At 41.4% G+C, this 12,500-nt stretch overlaps 1 protein-coding gene across 1 annotated transcript in view; it reads right to left on the bottom strand.

Moving 5' to 3' along the window:
- Nucleotides 1-12,473, bottom strand: part of LOC123508545 (calcitonin gene-related peptide type 1 receptor-like) — a 264,938-nt gene extending 252,465 nt beyond the window's left edge. Inside the window, 1 exon segment of the mRNA XM_045262286.1 lies at nt 11,642-12,473. Within this exon segment, the coding sequence (XP_045118221.1) occupies nt 11,642-11,660 (19 nt within the window). The 5' untranslated portion in view covers nt 11,661-12,473.
- Nucleotides 12,474-12,500: the final 27 nt, after the last annotated feature.

Below are 12,500 nucleotides of genomic sequence, written 5' to 3'. Positions count from 1 at the left end.
AGAATCTTGTCTGTCTGTCTGTCTGTCTGTCTGTGAAAGAAAACAAATAAAATCACTTATATGAAAGAAAAATACGAAGATTTTCCAAGGTTTCATGGTTCAAGTGGTGGATTAAAAAGTAACTGTGTGTTTAGCAATAAGCATGACACTAATGTAGAAATAATTACTGAGATTGCTAAGATTTCATGGATCAAGTGATAGTTTAGCCGGAAATATATGCATTTAATGAGATAAAAAAAACATGGTGTCGGAAATATTATAACTTCTTAAAGATTTCATGCTTTTAATAACAGTTTGACAAGAATCGTGCGTCTGCCAGTGAGAAAACTAATAACGCATACAAGATCAACATTTTTAAAAGATTTCCAGGTACCAGTGATAGTTTAATAGGAAACCGCCGTGGTGCAGTGGAACCATGCGTGCTTTGGGGTCCGAGGGGTCTCCAAGCGCACGGGTTCGAATCCTGTCCACGGTCCGAGTGTAGGTTGGACTTCCTCACTCGGGGCAACGGCGGCTTCCTAGCGGGTGGGCTTTGGGATAAGAGGTACCCAAAAAATATCCCCTTTAGCCCATAAATTCCTCTGAAAAGCATACTATTAGTGAGACAAACACCCTCGAAAGTCGTATCAAATCACCTTTATGGGCTGAAAATACTCCAGGCGAAGCTCAAGGCGTATCAGATTATGAGGCGAGGGTCACAAAGGATAGGAAACCACAGCAATGCCTTCGATTCTTTCGCTCTCAGATTGAACGAACGAATACTTCCACTCTCAGGTATTGCTCTCAAGTTGGCTGTTGTGTCTTTCTTTTCCTTCTGTTTTTTTTTTTTTTTCCTTTTCTTTTTTTATGTAAGTGTTGCGAGTTTGGTAAGTGTCCCAGTCAGAAGGTGAGGGTTATCTGGAGCATCTTTCTCTTTCTCCTTGTGTTTCTCTCTCTCTCTCTCTCTCTCTCTCTCTCTCTCTCTCTCTCTCTCTCTCTCTTCATTTTTTGACCTAGTTTCTTTTTTATGGAAGTGTAGCGAGTTTGATAGTGTGTCTTAATCAGGTGACTTTCATGTGAGTTGCCTCTAATATCTTTCTCTTCCTCCTTGTTCTTTATTTTCTTTCTCTCTTCCTCCTTGTTTTTACTTTTTCTTTTTTAATCTAAATGTAGCGAGTTTTATAGTGTCCCAATCAGAAGGTGACTTTATTGGGGGTTTCCTGTTTTATCTTTCTATTCCTTCTTGTTCTTTTTTTTTCTCCATTCCTCCTTATTTTTACTCTCTTTTTTTCTCTTCTTTTTCGTAAGTGTAGCAAGTTTAATAAGACAACTTAAGTGAGGGTTGCCTGTAGTATCTTTCTCTTTCTCCTTGTTTTTTTTTCTCTCTCTCTCTTTCTCTCTTTCTCTCTCTTCCTCATTGTTTTTACTTTCTTTTTTTTCTTTTCTTTTTCGTAATTGTAGCAAGTTTAGTAACTGTCCCATCTCTTCTTCCTTGTTTATTTCTCTCTCTCTCTCTTTTCCTCCTTGTTTTTACTCTCTTTCTCTTTTTTTTTCTGAAGTGTAGAAAGTTTATTAATTGTACCAATCAGAAGGCGACTTAAGTAAGAGTTGACTGTGACATCTTATTTTCCTCTCTGCTTTGTCTTTCCTCAGAGAATGCGACTCTACTACTAATAATAATGATAGCTGGTGTGTAGGAGAACAAGAGCGAGAGAGAACAAGAGGTCAAGGCGACTCTACTACTACTATTGATGATAATAATGATAAGTTATGCATATGAGAACAAGAGCGAGAAAGAACGAGGAAAGGCGACTCTACTAATAATGATAACGATAAGTGATGTGTAGGAGAACAAGAGTGAGAGAGAACAAGGGATTAAGGCAACTGTACTAACTCATAATAATGATAAGTAATGAATAAGAGAACAGAAGGGAGAGAGAACAAAGACTTAACCTCTGCAATATTGGGACACATTTTTTACCTGGAGATTTGTGTACCATTTTATTGACATTACTAAGGGTCTATGGAGGTCAGAAGATTAATGGCTAGTCTTCACATTTACTCCCCACATAAGTTTCTGAAGCTGTATAAAATCACTAAGTAGTAACCAGAATGAATATCGAAACGCGTCGTGGTACTGAAGGGGTTAAGGTGGAGAGGAAAGGGAAGGAGACAGGCAGAGGGAGAAAAATAATAAAGAAAGAAGGGAAGGAGGAAAGAAATGGGTAAGAACACGATGAGAATGAAAGATAGAAAGAAAGGATAAAACGAAAGAAAGAGAGAGAGAAGGAAGAACAAACAAGGAGACAAGACACCGAGAGAATTAGAAACACACACAAAAAAAACACAAAACAAAGAAACAAAAAGGAAGGAAATAAGAAAGCAAAGAAAATTCCAGTAATAACACACACACACACACACACACACACACACACACACACACACACACACACACACACACACAAAAAACACATACCAAAACACAACACACCACTAAATTGCTTCCTGCCACACCTCCCTCCCTCACTGCCCCACCACACACACACACACACACACACACACACACACACACACACACACACCAAAACACATACCAAAACACAACACACCACTAAATTGCTTCCCGCCACACCTCCCTCCCTCACTGCCCCTCCCCCAACACACACACACACACACACACACACACACACACACACACACACACACACACACACACACACACACACACACACACACAAAGTAACTAGCGGCTCCCTGTGTTGCAAGTGTTGCGTCTACGTGGCAACACAAATGTGGCAAGAATTTAATCACATACGGAAAATAGTCTCTCTCTCTCTCTCTCTCTCTCTCTCTCTCTCTCTCTCTCTCTCTCTCTCTCTCTCTCTCTCTCTCTCTCTCTCTCTCTCTCTCTCTCTCTCTCTCTCTCTCTCTCTCTCTCTCTCTCTCTCTCTCTCTCTCTCTCTCTCTCTCTCTCTCTCTCTCTCTCTGTTTTTATCCCTCAGTAAGTGGTGTGGTCTGCTATGCTGAGAGAGAGAGAGAGAGAGAGAGAGAGAGAGAGAGAGAGAGAGAGAGAGAGAGAGAGAGAGAACAGAACTGAAGGAGAATAGACGACGAAGAGGAAGAGGAGAAGAAAAAAAAGAGAATAAAAAAAGGAGGTAGTGTGAATAAAAAAAAGAGGAAAACGAAAGGAAATGAAAAGGAAGAAGACCAACAAAGAATAAAAGGAGGAGAAAGGAAAAAGGAAAAGATAATGGACAATGGAGGCAAATCAGAAACAAAGAGAAACAAAGGAGAGAGAGAGAGAGAGAGAGAGAGAGAGAGAGAGAGAGAGAGAGGTAAGCTAACAGACTCCTGACGTGGCTGCATTGTAACATATTTTGTGTTTATAGAATTTTTGAGGTCGTAGATAGAATTTTATGGGTCGTATCTAGAATTTTGGGGTCGTACATAGAAACTTTAGAATTTTGGGGTTGTTCATAGAATTTTTGGGGTCATACATAGAAACTTTGGAATTTTTGTGGTCGTGCATAGAATTTGGGGCTCGTACATAGAAACTTTAGAATTTGGGGGTCGTACATAGAAACCTTAGAATTTTGGGGTTCGTACATAAAAACTTTAGAATTTTGGGAGTCGTTCATAGAATTTTTGGGGTCATACATAGAAACTTTAAAATTTTGGGGTCGTACATAGAAACCTTAGAATTTTGGGGTCGTACATAGAATTTTTGGAACTTTTGGGGTCGTTTTTAGGTTAGGTTAGGTTAAGTTAGGGTAGATTAGGTTATTTCGGCATGTGCTCTCAGAAAAAAAGAATAGAAATAGTAAAATCTTCTTTGTTTTATCATGTCTTCTTCTTCTTCTTCTTCTTCTTCTTCTTGTTCTTCTTCTTCTTCTTCTTCTCCTTCTAGTGTGATTATCATGGCTTTTTTTCACTATTTCATTTCTCTACAAGTGGAAAGTAAATTCCAGTATCTCTTTTTTTATCAGTTTATGTCCATTTCTTAACTTTTATTGGCATTATTCCTATTACATTTTGCTCCTTTTATTTATTTATTAGATGGAAAATGTCCGCTCTGGCTCAGGACAACAACAAAAAAAGGCAAAATATAAAAAAAGAAACATGTAGAATTATGAGAGAAAATTGTTTATCTAGAGAGAGAGAGAGAGAGATGATCAGTAGGAAAGAAATAACTAAAAAAAAAAAAAAAAAAACTGAAAGAAGGATATTAGAAGAAAAATGAAATAATAATCAAAATAAGAGAAAGGAAAAGAACATTATAAAAGCAACCTTAAACTATATAGAGCAGTAAATACAACACGAGCCTCGCAGTGTTTATAGGAAGTGTTGAGCCGCGCCCCTCGCCACGCCGCCCCTGCCTGTACGTCTTGGCACCGACACAAAGATGATAAGGGAGCGGGGAACAACCTACACTGCCTCTCACTGCCTCAGGGAACACACTGGCCCCGTGATGTAACTCTGAAGACTCGTATTATCAAACCCTTTTGTGCTTCACCTTCACTGTTTCAAAAGGCTTTGTCTAAATTTACACCAGTTTTTCAAGGTGTTTTTACGTTTGTAGAGGCAGAGTGACAATATTTTTCTACATGATTAACTGGAAAAACACTCTTAAAAATCCCGCTAATTATCTCTGTGGCCTTGAAAATTAGTCGTGGTGCGAGATCAGAGTATTTTTCAAGATGTGTTTACGGTTTTATAGGAAGATTGACCAGATTTCTACATGATTAACTGGAGAAATGCTCTTGGAAACCTAGCTAATCATCTGTGGCCTTGAAAAATACTCGTGATGAGAAAGTAATGCGTTTTTCAAGGTGTTTTTACGGTTCTAGAGGAGGATTGACCAGATTTCTACATCATTAACTGGAGAAACACTCTTAAAAATCCCGCTAATTATCTCTGTGGCCTTGAAAAATGGTGGTGAGAGCAGAGTATTTTCAAGATGTTTTTACGGTTATATAGGAAGATTGACCAGATTTCTACATGACTGACTGGAAAAACACTTGAAAACCTCGCCTATCATCTCTGTGGCCTTGGAAAACGATCGTGGTGAAAGAGGAGAGCGTTTTTTGAATACGGACACCTTATTTAGAAACACTTCAGCGCCACACCCACACTGTTTGAAAAGATTCCTGTTCAAGTGACGCAAGTTTTCAAGGATGTTTTTATGGTTCTAGTGGCAAATGAAAAAGTTGACTTCATTAGGTACAGGAGAAGCATCCTTAAAAACTCCGCTTATCGTCTCTGTGGCCTTGAAAAACGCTCGTGGTGAGAGAGCGGAGTGTTTCAGAAAATTGACCGATATCTTAGTGAGGGTTCTAGTGACAAATGAGCAAGGTTATCATTATTTACAGGAGAAACACCCTTAGAAACTCCGCTTATCATCTCTATAGCCTTGAAAACAATCGTGGTGAGAGAGCGGAGCGTTTCAGAACACAGGGCATTGCAGTGAGGGACATTATAGTATTGATGGCGGCACTGGGCGTCCTTGGCACCAGCAGACAGTAATAAGTGACGCAAGGAACAGCCTTTAGTGGACACCTGTGAATATATTGAGGGTGATGTAACTCTCCTTCACTCACCACGCAGACCCGCCAGTGTTGTGTAGCCAGGGAAAAGTCAATATCTTCACAGCACTGTTCTCTACTCTTTTCCTTCTCTTATGTTTTTTTTCCTCTTTTCGTTTTCCTCTTCTTGTTTTCTTACTCTCTTATGTTTTTCTCTTCTCGTCTTCCTTCATTCTTCCGTTTTCTTCTTCTCTCTTTCCTTCAGTTTTTATGCTTTCTTCTTCTCATTTTCTTTCACTTTTATGCTTTCTTCTTCTCGTTTTCCTTCACTCTTGCGCTTTTCCTCATCTCTCTTTCCTTCATTCCTACGCTTTCCTCTTCTCATTTTCCTTTACTTTTTACCTCTGTATTCAGAAATGCCTTCCCTTTGCACTACGACAATTTTCCAAGGCCACAGAGACAGCTAGCCGGGATTTCAAGACAGTTTCTCCTCTTAGTAAACTAGAAATGTTGCCAATCTATCACCAGAAGCGTAAAAATACTCTTAAAAACACGAGTATCTTCAACTGGAGCCTTTGGAAAGCAGTGACGCCTTGCTCTCTCACTAAGACAATTTTGCAACGCCACAGAGACAATTAGCCGGGATTTAAAGACAGTTTCTCCTCTTAATAAATTAGACATCTCGCCAGTCTATCACCAGAACTACAGAAATACTCTTAAAAACACGAGAATCTTCAACCGGAGCCTTTGGAAAGCAGTGAAGGTGGGAGAACAAAGCGTTTGAGAATACAGGCCTTAGTATGTAGTATCCATTAAGCACAGTAGGGACTCTTTCAAGGTTGTATTAGGGTGTGGAGTAGTAGAAAGGTCAGTAGAGAGAGTGCAGTAGTAGAGGCGGGTGTGACCGTGAAAAATACCAAAAGAAAAATTAGAACTAAGACACATAAAAGTGGTTCTGAATTCATTGATATCATAAGCACTCACTCTCCTTCATCCGTGTGTGTGTGTGTGTGTGTGTGTGTCTTCGTCCTGCCTCAAGGGTGTATTGGAGGGAGGAGGATGATAAAAAAGTGACTCCCCACACGCCACAGCAAACAAGACACGTGTGGGCGGTGATAACACGTCCTAAACCTGGCACACACACACACACACACACACACACACACACACACACACACACACACACACACACACACAGCTAAACTTAAACTTCCGAGTTGTGTTCAAGGTTAATTTTTTTACGCATGTGTGTGTGTGTGTGTGTGTGTGTGTGTGTGTGTGTGTGTGTGTGTGTGTGTGTGTGTGTTGCAACTGTTTTTTTTTTTATTCATTATTCGTTATTTTAGTGTTTTTCTTCTTTAATCGTTAGTTGTAAGTTGTTCCTTTCTTTCTTTATTTATTTTTTCTTCCTCTTCTGTTTTATTTCGTTCACTTTACACTCTAACTTCATTTTACTTGTAGCTTTTTATCTTATTTTTTTTTATTTCATCTTTGTTCTCTCTCTCTCTCTCTCTCTCTCTCTCTCTCTCTCTCTCTCTCTCTCTCTCTCTATTTCCCTGTATTTTTCCCCTCTATTTTCCCCTCTTTTTTTCCCCTCTCTCTCTTTACGCAACGACCACACCCAACTCTATATTCATCTCACTAATTTCTCTTTTATTCTCTTTTATTTCCTTCTTTCTTTCCTGTATTTCTTTATTTCCATCTCTGTGTCCTTTATACGTATTGCTTATCCTGTTTTGTAATTCGTATTTTATTCTCTCTCTCTCTCTCTCTCTCTCTCTCTCTCTCTCTCTCTCTCTCTCTCTCTCGTGTTTCTCTTCGTTTACCTCCATTTTATCTATTTCTACTTATTCTTTGCTTCTTTTGCTCTCTCTCTCTCTCTCTCTCTCTCTCTCTCTCTCTCTCTCTCTCTCTCTCTCTCTCTCTCTCTCTTATCTTTATTTTCAGGAGACATGAACTAAATCTCCTAATCTTCTTAAATTTGTCTTTTTTTTCTTCTTGTATTGATTTGATTGCTTTTCGTCTTGTCTTTCTCCCTTCTTCACTTTCTCATTACTCATTTTCTCTGTGTCTCCTGTTTTATCAGCCTTTTCTTCTCTTTTCCTTTGCTTATTTTTCTTTGTCTCCTCTCGTTATCTCCCTTTTTCTATTTTGTCTTCATCATTATTCTCTATTTCAATTCATTATTTTCCTCTTTTGCTCTTTTCAGTCACTTATGTCTCTCCTTTGTCCTCTTTCTTATCATCTATTCCCTCTTATCTCCCTCTTACACCCTTTTATTCTCTCTCTCTCCTTCTCTTCCTTATTCTCACTGTGATCCTATCTACCTTGTTTACTTTTCTTCCATTCCTTCCTTCCTTCTTTCCTTCATTCTTTCTAAAGCCTTTGATTCTTAGATTTAATTCCTTCCTTTTCGAGGGAAGGAAGGAGGAAGGGGAGAGAGAAGAGGGAGAGGTGGAGAGTGATAGAGACAGAAGAAGCTTGGGAGGGAGGAAGAAGTAGATAGTAGGGAGGGAGAGAAGTGGTTGAAAGGAAGAGGAAGGAGGGAATTGGTAAGATTGAAAAAGAAAAAAGGGAGATGGATGATAAAAGATAGGAATGAGAGAAAGTGGAATAGAAGAAAGGAGATAGATAGAGAGAGAGAGAGAGAGAGAGAGAGAGAGAGAGAGAGAGAGAGAGAGAGAGAGAGAGAGAGAGAGAGAGAGAGAGAGAGAGAGAAAGGAAGATTAAGAAGTTGAAATGGAATAAGAAGGGGGAGGTAGGGAGGGACGGAGGGGGAAAAGGGAAGAGGGAGAAGAGAGGAGGAGGAGGAGGAGGAGGATTGAAAGAAGAGGAGAGGAAAAGGGAAAAGGAAGAAGAGAGGAGAAGGAAGGGAATTAAAACGAGAATAAGGGAAGAGAGAAAAAGGAGAAGAGAGGAGGAGGGAGGAGATTGAAAAGAGAGGAGAAAAGGGAAAAGGAAGAAGAGAGGAGGAGGAGAAAGAGGCGAGTGAAAGGAGAGGAAGGGAAGAGGGAATAGGGAGAAGAGAGGAGGAGAAGGGAGGGGGATTGAAAGGAGAGCAGGGGAAGAGGGGAAGGAGAATGCTCACTTCAATTAAAAGTTTGAGGCAAGGATGGAGGCTGTCTCCTGATTGTGGCTGTAACGCGAGACGGGCTGAGGCGCGGAAGAGACACATTGTAAAGTGGTGGTGGTGGTGGTGGTGGTGGTGGTGGTGGTGGTGGTGGTGGTGGTGCTAAAACTATTACTACTTTTCTACTACTATGGTGAGGTTAAGAGCGAAATCTGAGAGGAGAATGGGGTAATAGTTGTGATAGTATTCTTCTTCTCCTCCTCCTTCTTTTTCTTTTTCTTCTTCTTCTTCTTCTTCTTCTTCTTCTTCTTCTTCTTCTTTGCCTTCGCCCTCGCCTTCTCCTTCGCCTTCTTCTCCGCCTTCTTCTCCGCTTCCGCCTCCTCCTCCTCCTCCTCCTCCTCCTCCTCCTCCTCCTCCTCCTCCTCCTTATCCTCATCCTCTTATGCTTTTATAATCTTACTACTACTACTACTACTACTACTACTACTACTACCACCACCACAACCAAAATTACTACTACTACTAAAACTACCATTACTACTACTACTACTACCAAAACTACTACTACTACTACCAAAATTACTACCAAAACTACTACTACTACTACTACTACTACTACTAAAACATGTCTGCCAATTTCTACCTATCCTTCGCCTCCATGTATTTATCTAATCGCCTTTTAAATGTCTTTATTGACTCTATTCTTAATTAATTCTGTGCTATGTGAGATTAGAGGAGCCGGATTAGAAGTGATTACATTTCTATACTAGAGAAAAATTATTATATTCGTGAAGTTACTGAGAGAGAGAGAGAGAGAGAGAGAGAGAGAGAGAGAGAGAGAGAGAGTCATATATATCACTTCATGCTGACGTGTCATTTCTTTTATGTAAATTTCCGTTCATGTGTGTTTGTGCGTGTGTGTGTGTGTGTGTGTGTGTGTGTGTGTGTGTGTGTGTGTGTGTGTGTGTGTGGATGAAATTTTTGTGACATGCTCTTATCATTTTATATATTTAGTTATCTCTCCATCTGGACATCTGCCACTCTCTCTCTCTCTCTCTCTCTCTCTCTCTCTCTCTCTCTCTCTCTCTCTTCCTCCCTTCCTGCTTGTCCGTCCGTCCGTCCGTCTGTCTGTTTGTCTGTCTGTCTGTCTGTCTGTCTGTCTGTCCACCTGCCTGCCTGTGTTTATGTTTTTATGTATGTACCTTTTTTTCACTTCCTCTCTCTCTCTCTCTCTCTCTCTCTCTCTCTCTCTCTCTCTCTCTCTCTCTCTCTCTCTCTCTCTCTCTCTCTCTCTCTCTCTCTCTCTCTATATGTATGTATGTATGAATGTATGTATTCTTTTTTCCTCCTCTCTTTCTCTAGTCAAGAATTACCTCGCCTGATCACTGTTTACATTTTATCCATCAAATTCACTTCTTTCTTTTATCCTTCACTGCAAAATATCCACACACACACACACACACACACACACACACACACACACACACACACACACACACACACACACACACACACACACACACACACACACACACAACACATTTTCAATCTTTTTTCAATATTTTTCCAATCCTTTTTTCCATTTTTTTTCAAGAGGGAGAACTACAACGGATAAAAATACAACGGATAAAAAATATATAATTAAATGAAAAAAAGGCCCACTTGAATTGTAGTCTCCACAGAAGAATAATAAAAAAAATAGTCAAAATTCTGGGCCAAATGTCTCGCCACCTCTGTCTTAAAAGGTGCAGTGGTGTAATTGTCTCCTTGGTGGTGGTTATCAAGGGTGGCGGTGGGTGGGTGGGTGGGTGGGTGGGTGGGAGGAGTCTTGTTCTTTTTCTATCTCCTCCTTCCACGCGTAGTTGACTTGTAGCAGTAAATAGAATGACAGGAAAGTTCATTAGAGGGCAACGAATCTGGCATCTGTGCTCGTGATGTTATTCTCTCTCTCTCTCTCTCTCTCTCTCTCTCTCTCTCTCTCTCTCTCTCTCTCTCTCTCTCTCTCTCTCTCTCTCATTATTTTACTTTTTATGTATGTTTTTCTTTTTTCTTTCTTTTTTTCCTTGATTGACATTTTTTTACGCTCTCTCTCTCTCTCTCTCTCTCTCTCTCTCTCTCTCTCTCTCTCTCTCTCTCTCTCTCTCTCTCTCTCTCTCTCTCTCTCTCTCTCTCTCTCTCTTATCATCTTTACTTTTAATATTTTTAACTATTTTAATTTTCTTTTCTTTCCTTCAGTGACTTCTTTTTTGCTCTCTCTCTCTCTCTCTCTCTCTCTCTCTCTCTCTCTCTCTCTCTCTCTCTCTCTCTCTCTCTCTCTCTCTCTCTCTCTCTCTCTCTCTCTCTCTCTCTCTCTCTCATCATTATTTCTTTCCTTTTAATATTTCTTAACTATTTTAATTTTCTTTTCTTTCCTTCAGTGACTTCTTTTTTGCTCTCTCTCTCTCTCTCTCTCTCTCTCTCTCTCTCTCTCTCTCTCTCTCTCTCTCTCTCTCTCTCTCTCTCTCTCTCTCTCTCTCTCTCTCTCTCTCTCTCTCTCTCTCTCCAAATCACAACCACTCTCATTACTCTCATTACTCGTGAAAATATTGATATCGCGTCATTATCAGCTCAGTATTAATTTACACACAGATTTCTCCATCCGTGTCCCTCGATTCGTGATGATTTATGCATCGTACTAGTGGCGGGTTGTATTTACGTCAAGTTTTGTGTTTTTTTTACCCATTTTCTTTTTGCCTTTTTTAGTGTGTATTGTCATTTTTTCATGTGTTTTATTTTTTCCCTACTTTTCCTTCATTTTTTAGTGTTTAAGTCATTTTTCTGTCTTGTATTGTTTTTTCCCCCATTTTCTTTTGCCTTTTTTAATGTGTATGTCTCATTTTTCATGTTTTGTATTTCTTTCCCTATTTTTCTCTCATTTTTTAGTGTTTAAGTCATTTTTTCCTGTCTTGTATTGTTTTTCCCCATTTTCCTTTCCCTCTTTAGTGTGCAAGTCTCATTTTTAAGCCGAGGTAACCTACGAGTAGCCGAGGTAAGCCGTGTCTAAGCCAGGTAGGTACGCTAATTAACTCACCTGTTGCGTTGCCCTCCATCGCTCGTGCAGGTGCGGCGGCGTATCCAGGTGAGGGAGGCGTGGCTTTCCCTCCACGCCGCCAGGTATTATGGAGGTGGAGAAGGACAAGGAGGACGAGGAGGAGGAGGAGGAGGAGGAAGATATGATCTTTCTCCCTCACATACACTTTGAGCTTTTTTCTCCCTCCTCTCTCTCTCTTCTCTCTCTCTCTCTCTCTCAGTCTCTGTCTCACTCTATCTCGCTCTCGATCTCGCGCTCCGTCCCTCTGCGGTGCGTGGCCACGTCTGCGTTGTTCTGTTCTGGGCGGTGAGTTGCGTGCGTGTGCGTGTGCGTGTGTGTGTGCGTCCCTCGCCTCAGCGCCTGGCCAGGTCGTGAGGGGGTCGTGAGGGCGCGGCGCCTCACACGAACCACGCCGCCTCGCTTCCTGATCACCAAAACACAACCTCGACCACTTCTTCAAACGTTTGGCGAAAAGTTTGGTAGTTCTGCGTCAGTTCACCGCGCCTGCAGATCGGTGCGGGCGCGGGCTGGTGTGCCGGTGGGTGTGCGGGGCGTGAGTTCGCGTGATGGTGGTCAGTAACGCGCTCACGTGTTTCCAGAGCGGGCTGGCGGCGGCACCCGTTAACTTGTTGCTGGCGGAGAGTGTCAGGCGTGACCCTTCCTCTACGGTGCCTCGCGGGTGACTGAGAGAGAGAGTAGCGCACACCAGCCAAGCCATTCGCCTCACTTCCCCTCGCTCGTGACCCGCCGCCCGCTTGGTATCGCGCGCCGCTCCCAACGCCCCAGTGCCGCCCAGTGCCACTCCCCCCCACGCCCGTCATCTGCCCCTTCACACGCCTAGCTCCTCCACGAGTCTCAA

Source organism: Portunus trituberculatus, chromosome 25, assembly GCF_017591435.1.
Source record: "Portunus trituberculatus isolate SZX2019 chromosome 25, ASM1759143v1, whole genome shotgun sequence".
Lineage (NCBI taxonomy): Eukaryota > Metazoa > Arthropoda > Malacostraca > Decapoda > Portunidae > Portunus > Portunus trituberculatus.
Note: the sequence above shows the minus strand (reverse complement) of the source record. Positions and strands in the feature narration are given on the sequence as shown.